This window comes from Phoca vitulina, unplaced genomic scaffold, assembly GCF_004348235.1.
Source record: "Phoca vitulina isolate PV1807 unplaced genomic scaffold, GSC_HSeal_1.0 scaffold106, whole genome shotgun sequence".
Lineage (NCBI taxonomy): Eukaryota > Metazoa > Chordata > Mammalia > Carnivora > Phocidae > Phoca > Phoca vitulina.
In genome coordinates, this window is record NW_022589809.1 from 230,631 (window position 1) to 251,040 (window position 20,410).

General features: G+C 37.3%; 1 protein-coding gene across 1 annotated transcript; it reads left to right on the top strand.

Moving 5' to 3' along the window:
- Positions 1-13,862: 13,862 nt before the first annotated feature.
- On the top strand, positions 13,863-14,810 carry LOC116627917 (olfactory receptor 14A16-like). Its single transcript, XM_032397895.1, has one exon. The coding sequence runs from the start codon at positions 13,863-13,865 to the stop codon at positions 14,808-14,810; it is 948 nt and encodes a 315-aa protein (XP_032253786.1).
- The last annotated feature ends 5,600 nt before the right edge of the window (positions 14,811-20,410 follow it).

A 20,410-nucleotide genomic window follows, 5' to 3' on the forward strand; every position in this document is an offset into this window, starting at 1 on the left:
TGCCTGTGTTCTCCTTTAGGATTTTGATGGACTCCTGTCTCACATTGAGGTCTTTCAACCATTTGGAGTCTATTTTTGTGTTGGTGTAAGGAAATGGTCCAGTTTCATTCTTCTGCATGTGGCAGTCCAGTTTTCCCAACACCATTTGTTGAAGAGACTGTCTTTTTTCCATTGGACATTCTTTCCTGCTTTGTCAAAGATTAGCTGACCATAGAGTTGAGGGTCCATTTCTGGGCTCTCTATTCTGTTCCATTGATCTATGTTTCAGTTTTTGTGCCAGTAACATACTGTCTTGATGATTATAGCTTTGTAATAGAGCTTGAAGTATGGAATTGTGATGTCACCAGCTTTGCTTTTCTTTTTCAACATTCCTCTGGCTATTCGCAGTCTTTTCTGGTTCCACACAAATTTAGGATAATTTCCTCCATTTCTTTGGAAAAAGTTGATGGTATTTTGATAAGGACTGCATTGAATGTGTAGATTGCTCTAGGTAGCATTGACATCTTCACAATATTTGTTCTTCCAATCCATGAGCATGGAACGTTTTTCCATTTCTTTGTGTCTTCCTAAATTTCTTTCATGAGTATTTTATAGTTTTCTGAGTACAGATTCTTTGCTTCTTTGGTTAGATTTATTCCCAGGGATCTTATGGTTTTGGGTGCAATTGTAAATGGGATGGACTCCTTCATTTCTCTTTCTTCTGTCTTGTTGTTGGTGTATAGGGATGCCACTGATTTCTGTGCATTGATTTTATATCCTGCCACTTTACTGAATTCCTGTATGAGTTCTAGAAGTTTTATGGTGCAGTCTTTTGGGGTTTCACATAAATTATCATATCATCTGCAAAGAGTGAGAGTTTGACTTCTTCTTGCCAATTTGGATGCCTTTTATTTCTTTTTGTTGTCTGATTGCTGTGGCTAGGACTTCTAATACTATGTTGAATAGCAGTGGTGATATTGGACATCACTGCTGTGTTCCTGACTTTAGGGGGAAAGCTCTCAGTTTTTCCCCATTGAGAATGATATTCGCTGTGGGTTTTTCATAGATGGCTTTTATGATATTGAGGTATGTACCCTCTATCCCTATACTCTGAAGAGTTTTGGTCAAGAAAGGATGATGTACTTTCACAAATGCTTTTTTTGCATCTATTGAGAGATCATATGGTTCTTGTTCTTTCTTTTATTAATGTATTGTATCACACTGATTAATTTGAGGATGTTGAACCAACCTTGCATCCCAGGAATAAATCCCACTTGGTCACAGTGAAGAATCCTTTTAATGTACTGTTGGATCCTATTGGCTAGTATTTTGGTGAGAATTTTTGCATCCATGTTCACCAAGGATATTGGTCTGTAATTCTCCTTTTTGATGGGGTCTTTGTCTGGTTTGGGGATCAAGGTAATGTGGTCTCATAAAACGAGTTTGGAAGTTTTCCTTCCATTTCTATTTTTTGCAACAGTTTCAGAAGAATAGGTAGTCATTCTTCTTTCAATGTTTGGTAGAATTCCCCTGGGAAGCCATCTGGCCCTGGGCTTTTGTTTCTTGGGAGACTTTTGATGACTGCTTCAATTTACTTAGTGGTTATAGGTCTGTTCAGGTTTTCTATTTCTTTCTGGTTCAGGTTTGGTAGTTTACACATCTGTAGGAATGCATCCATTTCGTCCAGATTATTTAATTTGCTGGCATAGAGTTGCTCATAATATGTTCTTATAATTGTTTGTATTTCTTGAATATATCTGTGAATTCATGATTTTATTTCTTTGGGTCATTTCTCTTCTTTTCGATAAGTCTGCCCAGGGATTTATCAATCTTGTTAATTCTTTCAAAGAACCACCTCCTGGGGAGGGGGTTGGGAGGATGGGTTGGCCTGGTGATGGGTATTGAGGAGGGCACGTTCTGCATGGAGCACTGGGTGTTATGCACAAACAATGAATCATGGAACACTATATCTAAAACTAATGATGTAATGTATGGGGATTAATATAACAATAAAAAAAAATTAAAAAAAAAAAAAAAAAAGAACCACCTCCTAGTTTTGTTGATCTGTTCTACTGTTCTTTTGGTTTCTATTTCATTGATTTCTGCTCTGATCTTTATTATTTCTCTTCTCCTGCTGGGTTTAGGCTTTATTTGCTGTTCTTTCTCCAGCTCCTTTATGTGTAGGGTTAGGTTGTGTATTTGAGACCTTTCTTGTTTCTTCAGAAAGGCTTGTATTGCTATATACTTTCCTCTGAGGACTGCCTTTGCTGAATCCCAAGGATTTTGAACAGTTGTGTTCTCATTTTCATTTTTTTCCATTAATTTTTTTTAAATCTTCTTAATTTCCTGGTTTACGGATTCATTCTTTAGTAGGATGCTCTTTAGCCTCCATGTATTTGAGTTCTTTCTGACTTTCCTCTTGTGATTGAGTTCTAGTTTCAAAGCATTGTGGTACAAAAATAGGCAGGGAATGATCCCAATCATTTGGTACTGGTTAAGACCTGATTTGTGACCTAGGATGTGATCTATTCTGGAGAATGTTCCATGGGCATAGAGAAGAATGTGTATTCTGTTGCTTTGGGCTGGAATGTTCTGAATATATCTGTAAAGTCCATTTGTTCCAGTGTGTCATTTAAAGTCTTTATTTCCTTGTTGGTCTTTTGCTTAGATGATCTGTCCATTTCAGTGAGGGGGGTGTGAAAGTCCCCCACTATTATTGTGTTGTTGTCAATGTGTTTCTTTGCTTTTGTTATTAATTGGCTTATATAATTGGCTGCTCCCTTGTTAGGGGCATAGTTATTTACAATTGTTAGATCTTCTTGTTGGATACACCCTTTAAATAGGATATGGTGTCCTTCCTCATCTCTTATTACAGTCTCTGGTTTGAAATCTAATTTGTTTGATATAAGGATTTCAACCCCAGCTTTCTTTTGATGTCCATTATCATGTTAAATGGTTTTCCACCCCCTCACTTTCAATCTGGGGGTGTCTTTGGATCTAAAATGAGTCTCTTGCAGAAGAACCATGAGAGACGATGGACTCTGAAAAACAAACTGAGGGTTCTAGAGGGGAGGGGGTTGGGAGGATGGGTTAGCCTGGTGATGGGTATTGAGGAGGGCACGTTCTGCATGGAGCACTGGGTGTTATGCACAAACAATGAATCATGGAACACTATATCTAAAACTAATGATGTAATGTATGGGGATTAACATAACAATAAAAAAAATTAAAAAAAAAAATAAATAAAATAAAATAAAATGAGTCTCTTGCAGACAGCATATTGATGAGTATTGTGTCTTTATCCAACCTTATACCCTGTGTCTTTTGGTTGTGGCATTTAACCTGTTTACATTCAGGGTAACTATTGAAAGATATGAATTTAGTGCCATTGTATTGCCTGTAAGGTGACTATTACTGTATATTGTCTGTGTCCCTTTCTGGTCTATGTTACTTTTAAGCTCTCTCTTTGCTTAGAGGACCCCTTTCAAGATTTCTTGTAGGGTTGGTTTTGTGTTTGCAAATTCCTTTAGTTTTTGTTTGTCCTGGAAGCTTTTTATCTCTCCTTCTATTTTCAATGACAGCCTAGCTGGATATAGTATTCTTGGCTGCATAGTTTTCTCGTTTAGTGCTCTGAATATATCATGCCCATCCTTTCTGGCCTGGCAGATCTCTGTGGATAGGTCTGTTGCCAATCTAATGTTTCTACCATTGTAGGTTTCATATCTCTTCTCCTAAGGTGCTTTTCAGGATTTTCTCTTTGTCTCTGAGACTCATAAGTTTTACTATTAGATGTCGGGGTGTTGACCTATTTTTATTGATTTTGCGAGGGGTTTCTGTGCCTCCTGGATTTTGATGCCTGTTTCCTTCCCCAAATTAGGGAAGTTCTCTGCTATAATTTGCTCCAATATACGTTCTGCCTCTCTCTCTCTCTTTCTTCTTCTTCTGGGATCCCAATTTTTCTAATGTTGTTTCGTCTTATGATATCGCTTATCTCTTGAATTCTGCCCTCATGATCCCGTAGTTGTTTATCTCTCTTCTTCTCACCTTCTTCATTCTCCATCATTTGGTCTTCTATATCACTAATTCTCTCCTCTGCCTCATTTATCCTAGCAGTTAGAGCCTCCATTTTTTATTGCACCTCATTAATAGCCTTTTTGATTTCAACTTGGTTCGATTTTAGTTCTTTCTTTCTCCAGAAAGGGTTTCTCTAATATCTTCCATGCTTTTTTCAAGCCCAGCTAGTATCATTAAAATTGTCATTCTGAACTCTAGTTCTGACATCTTTTAATGTCTGTATTGATTAGGTCCCTGGCATTCATTACTCTTCCTGTTCTTTTTTTGGAGGTGACTTTTTCCATCTCGTCATTTTGTCCAGAGGAGAATAGATGAATGAGAGAACAAAATGCTAACAGGGTAACAATGACCTCAGACAAATATACACAAAACAAATCAGAAGAAACTTGAAACTGGGGAAAAGAAAGGGAAAGAAAGGAAAAAGAGGAAAAAATGATAAAGAAAAAGATAAAAACAAACAAACAAAAACAGAATATGATCAAACATGATCAGGTTGGTGCATAGATCAGTGCCAGACAGTAGATTTTGGGCCTATTTTGGTCTGTTAGAAGAAAGTGCCTCCCAAAATTTTAAAGAAAGAACTACTTATATATATAGATAAATAAGAGTAAATACGATAAGGGATGGAATAGGAGTGTAAAGGTGAAATTATAAAAGATTTTATAAAAGGAATTGGTAAGAAGTTGGTTCAAAAAAGAAAGAAGAGGATTTAAAGAAAAAAGAAAGGAGAGAATTTGGTCAAGCAGGAGACTAGAACAAAGCCATTCACTAGAGATTTAGGGTATATTTTGGTCTGTTAGAAGCAACTGTATCTCAAAATTTTAATGACAGAACAACTTATATATATATATATATATATACCAAAAATAAGGGTAACAACTATGAAGGGATAGAATATGACTGTAAAAATGAAAAATAAAAATGATTTTAAAGAAGGGATTCATGTTCGTTGAAAAAGGGAAAAAGAAAAATTCAAAAAATAAGACAAAGAAAGTTCAAAAAAATTAACTTTGAAACACTAAAGAATCATGGGGAAAAAGCCATGAATTCTATGTGCATTATTCCCCTAGGGCTGGAGTTCTGCCGTTCTCATTGATGGGTAAATTTGATCTTGGCTGGCTGTTCTTGCTGATCTTCTGGGGGAGGGGTCTGTTGCCGTGGTTCCCAAATGTCTTTGCCCGGTGCAGAATTGCCCCACCCTTGCCAGGTCCGGGCTAATTAATCTGCTCAGGTTCACTCTCAGGAGCTTTTGTTCCCTGCAAGCTTTCTGTACAGCTTTAGAGGACGAGAGTGAAAATGGCGGCCTCCCAATCTCCACCCCAGAGGAGCCGAGAACTCGGGGCCCCGCTCCTCAGTGCGCCCCAGGGAAGCAGTCACTCCCATCTCCCCGGTATCCGGCCGCACTCCGTGCTCACCTGGCCTGTGACCGAGCGTTTCTATCTCTGGCACATGACCCTGCCTGCAGTCTCCAAACCCAGCAGATCCCTGAGGTGCACTCCCGCAATGCTCTTCCTGGGGGAGGAAGGGGAGTCTCCCCAGATCTGCCGCTTGTTGGGTCCCTGCTGGAGGAGCAGTGGCCCGACTGTGCCACAGATCACGGTTTATGGCAACCCCAAGCTGAGAGCCCACTCCTCGGTTCCGACTCTGCAGCCGGCTTCCCTGCTCTGATACCTGGGAACTCTGCTGCACTCAGGCACCCCCGGCCTTTCTGTGACCACACTGTCCTGCGAGGGTTTCATCCCCCGCTTAGTCACCAGAGTGACGTCCCTCAGCAAAGCTGACTTCTAAAAGTTCCGATTTTGTGCTCCACAGCTCTATCACTTGCCAGGAGCAGCTGAGGAGGCCCCCTCCCCCGCCGTCTATCCTCCCGAATATCGCCTCAGATTCACTTCTCCGCACGTCCTACCTTCCAGAAAGTGGTCGCTTTTCTGTTCAGAGAGTTGCTGCTATTCTTTTCTTCGATGTCCTGTTGAGTTTGTAGGTGTTCAGAATGGTTTGATCCCTATCTAGCTGAATTCCTGGGACCAGACAAAATTTAGGCCTCCTACTCCTCCACCATCTTGCCCCCAAAAAAACTCTTTTCTGATTCCATACAAATTTTAGGATTCTTTGTTCCAGCACTCTGAAAAATGCCGTTGGTATTTTGATTGGGATGGCATTGAAAGTATAGATTTCTCTGGGTAGCATAAACATTTTAACAAAGTTTATTCTTCCGATCTATGAGCATGGAATGTTTTTGCAACTTTTTGTGTCTTCTTCAATTTCTTTCATGAGTGTTCTGTAGTTCCTAGGGTATAGCTGGTTTACCTATTTGGTTAGGTTTATTCTATGGTATCTTATTGGTTTTGGTGCTATTGTAAATGGAATTGATTCTCTAATTTCTCTTTCTGCAGTTACATCGTTAGTGTATAAGAAAGCTACTGATTTCTGTGCATTGATTTTTATCCTGCCACATTACTGAATTGATATATGAGTTCTAATAATTTTGGGAGGAAGTCTTTTGGGTTTTCAACATAAACTATCATGTCATCTGTGGAAAGAGAGTTTGATTTCTTCTTTGCCAATTCGAGTACATTTTATTTATTTTTGTTGTCTGATTGCTGTTTCTAGGACTTCTAGTACTATGTTGAACAATAGTGGCGAGAGTGGGAATCCTTGACATGTTCCTGATCTTAAGAGAAAGACTCTCAGCTTTTCCCCATTGAGGATGTTATTCGCTGTGGGTTTTTCATAGATGGATTTTATGAAATTGAGGAATGTTCCCTCTATCCCTACACTTTGAAGATTTTTAATCAGAAAGGATGCTGTATTTTGTCAAATGTTTTTTCTGCATCAATTGAGAGGACTATGTGGTTCTTCTCGCTCCTATTATTAATGTGTTTTATCACATTGACTGATTTGTGAACATTGAACCACCCTTGCATTCCAGGGATAAATCCCACTTTGTCATGGTGGATGATCCTTTTATTAATTTACTGCTCGATCCTATTAGCTAGGATTTTGTTGAGAATTTTGGAATCCATATTCATCAGGGATATTGGAATTTAATTCTCATTTTTGATTGGGTCTTGGCCTGGTTTTGGGATCAGGGTAATGCTGGCCTCATAGAATGAGTCTGGAAGCTTTCTTTCTGTTTCTATTTTTTGAAACAGCTTCAGGAGAATAGGTATTATTTCTTCTTTGAATGTTTGGTAGAATTCCCCAGGGAATCCATCAGGCCCTGGACTCTTGTTTTTTTGAAGGTTTTTGATGACTGCTTCAAAGTCGTTACTGGTTACTGGTCTGTTCAGGTTATCAATTTCTTCCTGTTTCAGTCTTGGTAGTTTATAGGTTTCCACGAAGGCCTCCATTTCGTCCAGGTTTCTTAATTTATTAGCATACAGTTGTTGATAGTGATTTCTGATAATTGTTTCTATTTCCTTGGTGATAGTTGTGATCTCTCCCCTTTCATTCATATTTTTATTAATTTGGGTCCTTTCTCTTTTCTTTTGGATAAGTCTGGTCAGTGGTTTATCGATCTCATTAATTCTTTCAAAGAACCAGCTTCTAGTTTTGTTGATGTGTTCTACTGCATTTCTGGTTTCTAATTGATTGATCTCTTCTCTAATCTTAATTTCCCTTCTTGTGTGTGGGTTAGGCTTAATTTGTTGTTAATTTTCCAGTTCTTTAAGGTGTAAGGATAGTGCGTATTCAAGATTTTTCTATCTTTTTGAGTGAGGGTTGGATGGCTATGTATTTCCCCCTTAGGACCGACTTTGCCGTCTCTTAGGTTTTGGACTGATGTAGTTTCATTCTCATTGGTTTCCATGAATTGTTTAATGTTTTCTTTGATTTCCTGGTTGACCCAAACATTCTTGAGCAGGGCAGTCTTTAGCTTCCAAGTGTTTGAGTTTCTTCCAAACTTTTTCCTGTGATTGATTTCCAGTTTCAAAGAACTGTGGTCTGAGAATATGCAGGGAATAATCTGAATCTTTTGGTGTCGGTTGAGACCTGATTTGTAATCCAGTATGTGCTCTATTCTGGAGAAAGTTCCATGTGTGCTCGAGAAGAATGAGTATTCTATTGTTTTAGGGTGGAATGTTTTGTGTATATCAATGAGTTCTATCTGGTCCAGTGTGTCATTCACAGCTCTTGTTTCTTTGTTGATCTTCTGCTTAGATGATCTATCACTGAGAGTGGAGTCTTCTACTATTAAAGTATTATTATCATTTGATTCTTTATTTTGGTTAACAGTTGGCTTATGTAGTTGGCTGCTCCCATGTTGGAGGCAGAAATATTTACAGTTGTTAGATCTTCTTGTTAGATAAACCCTTTAAGAATGATATGGTGTCCTTCTGTGTCTCTAACTAGTGTTTAGTTTAAAATCTAATTTGTCTTATATGAGAATTGCTACCCCAGCTTTTTTTTGAGGTCCCTTAGCATGAAAGATGTTTCTCCACACCCTCACTCTCAGTCTGGATGTATCTTTAGGTTCAAAATGAGTCTCTTGTAGACAGCATATGGATGGGTCCTGTCTTTTTATCCGATCTGCAAGTCTGTGCCATTTTATGGGAGCATTTAGTCCATTCACATTGAGAATCATTATTGAAGGATATGATTTTATTGTCATCATGTTGCCTGTGAAGTCCTTGTTTCTATAGATTGTCTCTGTAAATTTCTGTTCTATATCACTCTTGGGGTCTTTCTCATTTTATAGAAACCCCTCAATATTTATTGCAGGGCGGGCTTAGTGGGCAATTTTCTTTCTGTTTCTGCTCTTCCTGGAAGCTCTTCATCTCTCCATCCATTCTAAATGACAGCTTTGCTGGATAAAGTATTCTTGGCTGCATGTTCTTCTCATTTAGTACCCTGAATATGTCTTGCCAGGCTTTTCTGGCTTGCCAGGTCTCGTGGATAGGTCTGATGTTATTCTGATGTTCCTCCCTCTGTATGTAAGGAATCTCTCCTCCCTAACTGCCTTAAGATGGTTTCCTTGGTTCTGAGATTTGCAAGTTTTACTATTACATGTCGGGATGTTGGCCTCTTTTCCTTGATCTTGGGAAGGGTCCTCTCTGCCTCTAAGCCATGAATGTTTGTTTCATTCCCCAGATTAGGGAAGTTCTCAGCTACAATTTCCTCAAATATATCTTCTAGTCCTCTCTGTCTCTTCACCTCCTCAGGGATCCCAATAATTCTGACCTTGGAATGTTTCATGGTGTCATTTATTTCTTTAATTCTGTTTTCATGGATTTTAAGCTGTTTGTTCCAGGCCTCCTCCTATTCCTTCTTTTCTATCAGTTTGTCTTCTAGATCACTAATTCTTTCTTCTGCCTCATTTACCCTAGCTGTTAGAGTATCTAGATTAGATTGGATCTCATTGATAGCATTTTTAAGTTCTGCCAGATCAGCTCTCATTTCTGCCCTTAGAGACTCTATGTTGCCATTAATAGTTTTCTCCATTCTAGCTATTGTCTTCATAACTGTTACCCTGAATTCTATTTTCAACATCTTGCTTATATCCATATCCATTTGTTATGTGGCATAGGTCACAGTCTCTGAGTCTTTCCTATTTTGGGGGTTTCCTCCTCCTAGTCATTCTATTGAGGTGTGGTTGATGGAATGTATAGAGTCCAAACTATTGACCACAACCCAAACAAAATGCACATGTTTTATTTGGATCTTACGGTTGTTGGTCTCTTGTTCTTCCAGCCTGTCTTCTGGGGGAGGGGCCTGCCACGCTGTTACTCAGACAACCCTGTTTGGGCAGAATTGCTCTGCCCCCTGTCAGGGGGGATAGGCTCAGTGAAAACCGGTTTGGGGGGGCTTTTGTTCTCTGGAGGCTTTCCTTGGCAGCTTTCTGCATCTCTTCCCAGAGTCAGAACAGAAGTTACTGTTTCCAAACCTCTGTCTCAGAGCAGAGAGATTGCCGTCTGTTCTTCAGTGAGCTCTCCAGGCCATACTGTCTCCTTTTCTCTCTGTGCTGCTAAAACCACAGCATCCTGGGTTGTGCACCACACAGCAGCACTCCCACCCCTTGCTTCCAGGTCCAGGCATGTCTCTGCCCTTTTTGCTTCTAAAACCACCAGCTCCTCCAGTTTTCACATGCACTCTCACAGTTCCATGTTTCAGTCTGGGGGCTTAACCCTAAAGTCCTTTGCTCACTACTACCTGTCTGCAAGTCTGTGCCTGGTCCCTAGCATGACGCTTTTGTGCTCCAGTGGTGCAGGATCCCAGAAGCTCCCTCCCCTTTCCATTTATCTTCTGATATCTGCATACAGAATCAGGGCTCCCCAGTTCTTACCTCAATACCAACCGCCGGGGATATTCTGTTTGTAGAGATCCAGATATATCTTCTTACATCTCAGGCTGATTTCATGGGTGTTCAGAGTGGTCTGGTACATACTCAGCTCAATTCAGGAAACCGGTTGAAATAGGGTCCCCTGCTCCTATGCCATCTTTACCTTCTTTTGTCTATTTAAAAATATATATTTATTTTTTTGACAGAGAGAGAGATAGGAACACAAGCAAAGGAGTGGGAGAGGGAGTAGCAAGCTTCCTGCCGAGCATGGAGACTGAGGTGGGACTCAATCCCAGGACCCTGGGATCATGACCTGAGCCGAAGCAGATGCTTAATGACTGAGCCACCCAGACGCTGTCCTTTAGTCTTTAATGAGTGTTATCAAGAGAGAAATATCATCTGTCAGACCTTCTCTATATTCCAAGGTTTTTCCAAAACTTTCTTTATATATGCAGACTCCACACTTCTTGTTTTTTTTTGTTTTTGTTTTTGTTTTTGTTTTGTAGGAAGTAAGATGTTATGCCTTCTATTGAACTTGCAAAGTGAGATAGTTCCTGGAAACCTCTCGTTTCCTTTCCCAATTGTGGTGCTGAATGCCCAGGTTTATGTGCTTCATCCTAATCTCACAAAATTGGGTCATCTTTCTGTACATACTAACTTGCTGTCTTCCAAAAGTCTCTCATTTTGCCCTCTGAGACATACACAGGGAAGTTGGCCATAAGGCAGGATGTGTGTATGGGGATGAGATGGGCAGAACATAGATGGTGCCCATGGGCCACTTGAAGGATGTACATGTGAGAAGTACCAACTGATTCATGTGTGTGTTTCATGGTGCAGTCTTTGAAGTGGTTAATAGGGTCTATCTTCTGTTGATGCATTCTGAGCCTTTCTAACTCTTTTTTTCAGCCTTTCCCAGTGGCTCATTTCTGGAAATCACTGCAGTATTCAAATGGGGTGAGATATGGGTTTCTTTGGCAGATTCTCACATATGGGTACTTATTCACATTCTCTAACCTCAGAGATCTCTCTTGACAGTCATCTATGTTGTCATGGGGAAGCAGTGACATGGATAAATTGAAACTGCTCCTTTTTCCCTCTTCCATGCATGCAATCTTGGATATTTTGCTCTAACGGTGTGCTTGAATTTCTCTACTGGATTCCTGTGATCCAACAAAGGCATTTTTGTCTACAGGTTATAGTCAAATTTTGTGTTCTTTGTGGGTAAAATGATAAAAAAAACTCTTATTCCATGATTTGTTAACATCACTCAAATTACACAAGTCTTAAAAATAAATTGTGTATAATAGCCAAGAGATAAGTGGGAAGAATGACATTTTACTTACTTAACTACTGTACAATATACACTGGTTAATTCTGAATTGAGAATCATTTAGATTTCTCTGAAGAATCATGAGTTTAGTTATGAAATAAACATTTTTCAATTGTGACTGTATTGTATATGCTTTTGGAAAATATGATGTTAAAATAAGTATAAAAAAGCATAGTAAGATCTCATTTATGTTGATGTATATATTTTTTACATTTGTAAACACATAGGAAAATGCAAAAAATAATAAATACAGGAAAAAATCTGATATTTTTCCCCAAGGGATAGAAAACAGGAGTGGAGATGAAAAAGGAAATTGAAGTTTCTCTATTATCTTATATCTTATCTATTTTATATGGTGTTAGGAATGGTATCCTGCTTATGACAAATATTTTTAAAAAATCAATATAAGTAAGCATGTGAGCACTGGGTGTTATACACAACTGATGAATCACTGAACCCTACATCAGAAACTGATGATGTAGTATATGTTGGCTAACTGAATTTAAATTTTAAAAAACATAAAAAATATTAAAAAATCAAAGTAAGTAGCAAAATAAAAAGACACAGCTAATCACTTTTGTTCAGATATGAGATTATAAATTAAAATCAATCCATTACCTGACAATGTAAAGTTTCACAAAAGTTTTTAACAGTTTTGTTATTAATTAGGTCTCATGGCAGGTATCCCTACTGGGTAAAAAAAAAAAAAAAATCCCAATGTGGACTTAATTCTTCACACTTCCATTTTCATGTCGTTTGTGATGATAACATGAGACAGCATCAAAACTCATGGTTAATGCAGCTCTCATTCTAATTAGTCAATTGTAAACATGCACAAAAATGCAAGACCCATGTAAGTACACTTTGAACCTGTGCTTGCCAGATGGAGAGCAGACTGCCTGCCATTCAGCAACACACTGGAAACAAGAGCAATAGCAGTGTTTAAAAAGGAATTTTTATCCTATTGGACAAAAGGTCCAGCTTTTCAACTTTTCTTCCTATGTGAGAATGTGTCCTTTATTAGCCTAACTTTTATTGTTAAGTTTCACAGTGTTTTAAATAACTGACTCTCTCCTAAAATTAGGGAAACTCGATTTGCATTAGGTAAGAGAATTTCTTCCAAACCTCTATGCATCTTCTGTAACATTCCGACTGTTATTCCAGTGCTCTTGATATGTTTAAGCATGTAAATTTACTTCACCTTCTTGCATTCCACTTCCCTTTAGGAAAATAAGGTATTTTAATTTTGATTAATTTTAAAATAGGTATTTTAATTTGGTTATTAGTTGCATAGTAGGCATGTGTCCTTATTGAAGGAAAATAACTAAATCATAATAAATAATACATAAATACTTCCAGGATTTTATTGGCTTTTAAAATAAAGTTCACATATCTTCTTAAAGCATTTCTATAAATGTTAGTGATTATATTATAACCTTGATCCATTGAAGTTGTACATTTTTATCATATCATTGTCACAAAAAAAAAAATACAAAGACAATTTTTAGTTCTACCCATCTCTTCCCTCCCATTTACCTATGTTATAATAGGATAGAGAAAAGTAGAGGAAGAAATAATCTCCCAGTTATTCATAGTAAGTCTTCAAATCATAAAAGAGACTTTTAACTATGGAAAACAAACTGAGGGTTGCTGGAAGGGAGGTGGGTGAGGGGATGTGCTTAATGGGTCATGGGTATTAAGGAGAGCAATTGTTGGGTAAGCACTGGGCATTGTATGTAAGTGAAGAATCATTAAATTCTACTCCAGAAACTAATATTACACTATGTATTAACTAACTAGAATTTAAATAAAAACTTGAAACATTAAAAAACAAAAATACCAAGAACACAGTTCACATTGAACTAAATCAAATTTCTGAGAATACGTAAACAAATTACTCTATTTTATTCCAAATTTCCCTGCTATTTTTTAACCTATTCCAGCAAAGTAAAATGAATATGTGAGGTAGTATTGGTCTGTTTTATGCATAAATTTTAGCCTATTACAAGAAAAAATATTCTAATCTGCTTTAATGATGATCTTAATATATTTTTTCTACATGCATTGAAAAAATTATAGTTTGCAAGATATGCTTTACCCCAGGAATAACTTCACAATCAGTGAATACCAGAACCAATGAAAAGAGACAGATTCTGAAGATTCAAGAAAATTTTTCTTATGTTTCAAAAAAAAAAAATCATCATGCCTGAGAAATTAACCAATGTGACCGTAATAACAACATTCTTGCTCATGGGATTCCCTGAGGATCAGGTGCTACAGAGACTTTATGCTGCGTTCTTCTCCCTGGTTTACCTGGCAGCGCTGATGGGGAACCTCCTCATTATCACCCTCACCACCATTGACCAGCATCTCCAAACCCCCATGTACTTCTTCCTGAAGAATTTGTCTTTGATTGATATCTGTTACATCTCTGTCACTGTCCCCAAATCCGTCATGAACTCTCTGACCAACAGCCATTCCATCTCCTTCATGGGATGTGCCTCACAGGTTTTCCTTGTTGTTTTCTTTGCTGGCACAGAGTTTGCCCTCCTTCTGGTGATGTCCTATGATCGCTATGCAGCCATCTGCTGTCCTCTGCACTATGAGGCCATCATGAATAGAGGTGCCTGTGTGCAGATGGTGACAGCATCATGGTTCAGTGGGGGTGTCTATGGATCCATCCATGTAGCAGGCACATTTTCTGTCCATTTCTGTGGTTCCAACATAGTGCATCAATTCTTCTGTGACATTCCATCATTGCTCACGCTTGCTTGTTCTGGGGAGCAGATTCTAGAATATGTGTTTATTATTGTTAGTTTTTGTTTTGCTTTTGTATGTTTTACTTTCATGGTTGCTTCCTATGCTTATGTTGTGTCCACTGTCCTAAGAATCCCGTCTTCACAAGGCAGGTTTAAAGCCTTCTCCACCTGCATGCCCCATCTCACTGTGGTAACCTTGTTCCTCTCTTCTGGATATATTGCATATTTAGGTTTAAACTCAAAATCCCCATCATCACTGAACCTCTTTATGCATGTGTTATATTCTCTGTTACCTCCCAGCCTGAATCCTGTTATTTACAGCCTGAGAAACAGGGACATGAAGGTGGCCCTTGGAAAAATTTTTGGTGAAAAAATGACACCAACTATATAAGTATTCATAATATCAATGACTCTGATATCTACTAATGGGCATCAAGTTTTTGGTTTATACAAGTAATTTGATAATCACAGGTAAAATAGTTTCAAATACAAATGCACATAATTTCAAAGTATTTTGTCTGTACAAATTGCTGTGTTGTTATTAGATACCTATTGTATCCTTGGTGCTGCTCCATAGGATGCTACATTTATATGGCGAGACGGGTCTGAATGTAGTGGAGTGTCTTGCATATACAAATGCTATCCACTCACTCATTCATCCTCTCCCTGGGATAATCCCTTCTCCAAAGTACCAGTCACATACTGGTGAGGGAATCGCCCACATCCTGATAAAGTGCTGTGCAGGCTGAGTATGAAGATACCTTGGAAATAGGTTTCCTGATGGCAGAGTTTAACTACCATGGAGAAAGCCAGCAGCTCTGGATCAACAAAATCTTTGTTGATGTCTTTTGATCATGTTCTATTTAAGACAAAAATGCTTTGACAATCTGTGAAGCTTTCACTTGATCTGTATATCTGACAAAAAAATCTAGGTTGGTAATTCAGGCCCTCACTTTCTTTAGAGCTCTGAAACAATTAAATGTCCTAAAAAACAGTGAAGGTAGGATAGGCATTGTGGGTGCTGAAGAATTGTCAACAAGTCTGCTCAAAATCAATTGTAATTTTCCTAGCCTTATATTTGTCACATAGTACTGGAGACATGTTTCTTTTTAATATGATGTTAAGCATCATTAAAAACACTATTTGTAAAGTTTATCCACAGAAAAAGATTGATTATACAACTTAGTTATAATGATGTCAAAGTATATTGTGTATCAGAATCAGATATACTGTTTGTAAAATAATTTTCCCCTTTATATAAAGATCAGATGTATCAAAATCATGGTTATAAAGACTATAAGTTTTGAATAAGCAAGATAATAGAGAGTATACACAGTCTAGGGTTTCACTATTAGTCCTATGTATACAAGGATACAAATGTCAGTCAGTCTAGAAGGAAAGCCATAGAATATGTAAATGAGAAGCTGTGACAAATTTTTTAAAGGAATGGTATGGAATATATTTGTGGACAGTTTAGACAAAATTTACGAGAGATATATGTGGAATTAACTGAACCAATTCAAAGGCTATTGCTCCAAATTGGGAACTAAATGAGTCAGTTACAATAAGAATAGATGGTGATTTGGATAAAATTCCAAATATTAAATGATAATGTTGGGCAAAAAATAATCAAATTCCTAAAAAAATGCTAATATATGCATGATCATGCTATTTATTTTTTTAAGATTTTTATTTATTTATTTGTCAGAGAGAGAGAGAACACAAGCAGGGGCAACAGTAAGCATAGGGAGAAGAAGCCTCCCTGCTGAGCAAGGAGGCTGAAGCGGGACTGGATCCCAGGTCCCTGGGATTGTGACCTGAGCTGAAGGCAGACGCTTAACCGACTGAGTCACCCAGGCGTCCCTGATCATGCTATTTATAAAATAAATTTATACTAATGTATAAAATAATTGTATAAATTTAAACAAAATCATATTCTTAAATACAGTAGCATGCATCAAATGAAGTAAATACACTTGCATACAGAATTTATATCATTAATGAAAATGAGAAAGCATAAATATAAGAAGAATAGTAAAGTAAGCTTGATTCATCATGAAAAAATCAATCTTATTAGGTGTCTAAAATATACCAGATCACTTGGTTCAAATTTCAGACTGAATACAACTAAACAGAATTCCTTTAAATATTTTCTGATATATTTGGTCAAATTTTTTTTAAGATAGAATTCTTTTTGGACTTACTGTGCTAATAATTCTTTCTTTTCTCTTTCACAGAAATAAACGTTGGTTTTTAGTGTAGGCTGTGCTTTTTGTCATAAAGTTGATCATTTTTGTTTGAAAATATTATTTTAAACAGAGAGTTTTATTATTTCCTTTTTCTATTGTGAAAGCATCTTGTAGTTTGGGTGCACAAAACTTGGTATTATTATTTACTTTGTCAAAGAATTGTGCTGTTTAGTTTTTACTTTTTTAATGTGAACAAGCATATACTAATTTGTTTACAATATACAAAGACACACACAAGATTTCCTCATCCTCTGCTAAAATGTAACTATATTGGCTTTTTTCCAATTTATTGAGATATAATTATAAATAGCATTGTATAAGTTTAGGGTGTGCAACATATTGATTTAAAATTGTAATTATATATTAAATATTCATTAAATTAAAATTAAAATTATATATTGTGATATGATTACTAAGATGGATTTAGCTAGCACTTCACATCACATAATTACTATTATTTGACATGATAGAAATATAAAGGAACTACTTCCTTAAATTGCAAGATAAACATACAGTACTGTTAAATTTACACAAAATACTGAGCATTAGATCAAAAGAAATAGGAACTGTGGGTGAGGATGTGAAAAATAGAGAACATATGTACACTGTTGGGATATTAATTAGTACAGCTACAATAAAAATCACTTTCCAGGAGTCAGCGTTTGGAGGATCCCTCCACCTTCTGTTTATCTTCCAATATCTGTCCACAGATTCACAACTCTATGCATCCTACCTTGCAAAAAGCAGTCACTTTTCTGCTTGTAGAGTTCCAGATATATATTCTTACATCTCAGGCTGATTTTGTGATGTTCAAATGGTTTGAGAGATATCCAGTTCAAATTCCTTGTTTAACGCAGGAAACAACACTAAGTCCACCTTGGTGGTGTCTCAGATTTAGATCTTCAATTTTGAGAAGATTTTGTCTCAATACATTAATCTACTGATATAAAATGTGGGATTGGTTTTTCAATTTTTTAAATATTCAGTTATAAGGATTCTTTGACAGCATTAACATTTTAACATTTCCAACCTTATAAATTTTGAATCTCTAACTTTTCAAGACAGTTTTTTTCCATGAAGAGCAGATTGATGCATACACATTTGAGCAATCATTACTTTTTTGAGACTGAATATACAAACAGACAATGGCCAGATCATAGATGACAAAAGAACTCTGACACCCAACCTTTGAATGAACCTGCCAAAGAAGTCAAATCACAACCCCTGTAGCAATCAGCACAAAGCAGTCAGAACTTGGTCAGTAATTGCCAGTTTCCAAACTGTTATTCCTATGTTCAACTCAGAACCAACTAGAGAAAGTCCAACATGCTTCCCAGACCAATTACATAGAATGCTTCCCTTCTAGTTAGTCACGTCCAGCTTCCCCATGTCAACAACTTCTGATCAGGGCACACCTGTGCCTTCCTACCTTCTCTTTCCTTCCTTCTCTTGTCCCTTCCTTTAATTCTGAGTGTCCCTTTCCTCCCCAACCCTCCCCATTCCTTCTCTCCTCTTCTTATACATGCAAAAACATTTCACTCTTTTATTACACCCTTTGTGATATCTTCACAGGTTTATTGCAACAGTATTAACAATAGCCAAGATATAGAAGCAACACAAGTGTCCATCAATACATTAATGGATAAAGAAGTTATATATATCTGTTTTTCACCTCCCATCCACCTGATTTTAAAAATCTGGGTTTTATTTTTTGTTTGTCTACCTTCTTGGTTTCTCTCTTTTCATTTGTCTTTTTTTTTTTCATTCAATTAGACAAAGTATAGTACATCATTAGTTTTTGATATAATATTCAATATTCATTAGTTGAATATAACACCCAGTGCTCATCATATCACGTGCCCTCCTTATTTCCCATCACCGAGTTACCCCATCCCCCCACCCACCTCGCTTTCCGCAACCCTCAGTATGTTTCCCGGAGTCAAGAGTCTCATGTGGTTTGTTTCCCTCAATCATTTCTTCCCATTCAGTTCTCCCCTCCCTCCTCCTATTGTCCTCTGCACTATTCCTTATGTTCCACATATGAATGAAACCATATGTTTGTTTGGTTTTTTAAGTTCTTCTATGAGTGAAATCATAGGGTATCTGTCTAACTTATTTCAGTTAATATTATAATCTGTAGGTCCATATATGTTGCTGCAAATGGAACAATCTCATTCTTTTTTTATGTCTGTGTAATATATAGAGTCTGCTTTATCTAGACCTGAAGCACATTTGTCACATAACAGCTAGGCATTGTCACAAAAATACACAAATAGATCACTTCAACAGTATAGAGAGCCCAGAAATAAACTCATGCTTATATGTTTAAGTGATCAATCTAAGAGAATGGAGGGAAGAATATACAGTGGGAAAAAATACAGTCTCTTCAATAGTGGTGCTAGGAAACCTGGACACCTACATGCAAAAGAAAGAAGGAAAGCAAGAAAGCAAGAAAGAAAGGAAAGGAAAGGAAAGGAAAGGAAAGGAAAGGAAAGGAAAGGAAAGGAAAAAGGAAAGGAAAGAGGAAAGGAAAGAGGAAAGGAAAGGAAAGGAAAGGAAAGGAAAGGAAAGGAAAGGAAAGGAAAGGAAAAAGGAATACAACAGGACCATTATCATAAATAGTGCTGCAATAAATGTAGTAGTCCACATATCTATTCAAATTACTGTTTTTGTTTTCTTTGGTAGATAACAATAGTGAAATTACTGGATCATAGGAATTCTTTATTTTAATTTTTTGAGAAGCCTCCATATTGTTGTCTACAGTGGCTGCACCAATTTTGTACTCCCATCTGCTTTTTAAAAAGTCTATATATGTATGTGTGTGTATGTGTGTCTATATATTGCCATGTAGACACTTGTGCAAACGGATGGACCTAGAGGGTATCATGGTAAGTAGAATAAGTCAGACAAAGACAAATGCCATGTGATTTCTCTTATCTGTGTAATTTTAAAACAGAAAAAATGAACAAACAAACAAAAAAGCATAAACAGACCCATAAATACAGAAACCCAACTAATGGTTTTCAGAGAGGAGGTGCAGATGAGCAAAATGGATGCTGAGTAGTGGGAGATATAGGCCCCAGGTATGGCATGAAGAAATCATGGGGATAAAAACTACAGCATAGGGTATATAGTCAATAGTATTGTTATATTGTATAATGACAAATGGTTGCTACACTTGTGGTGAGTATATCATAACATATAGACTTGTGGAATCACCTTAAACTAATGCAACATTGTGTGCTAAGTATTAAAAAAAAAAAGTAAGGAAAGGGAGCAGTTGGGTGGCTCAGTTGGTTGTCTGCCTTTGACTCAGGTCATGATCCAGGGTCCTGGGATTGAGTCCCACATCAGGCTCCCTGCTCAGGGGGAGCCTACTTTTCCTTCTTCCTCTGATATTCCCCTTACTTGTGCTCTCTGGCTCTATCTCTCCTTCCAATAAATAAATAAAATCTTAAAAAGGAAAATAAGAAAAGTGTCTCTGTCTCCCATTCTCTGTGGGAGCACAGAATATTGACTCTGATAATTGCCAACAAACATACACAACCGGCTTACGGTTAACACCATGTAACAGAATTCAAATGACCAACCTTTTATACCTTTTCGATTCTCTGACACTACTGAACCCAAACACTCTCCACTCCCTTGTTCTCTTTTTAAAACTCCACATCCCTTCCAGAGAAATCAGAAGAGAGCTCAGCATTATCCCTACAGACTCTAGTTATTGAATAAAATGTTTTCA

Coding starts and splice junctions, on each gene's coding strand:
- LOC116627917 (XM_032397895.1), top strand. CDS start 13,863: ATGCCTGAGAAATTAACCAATGTGACCGTAATAACAACATTCTTGCTC.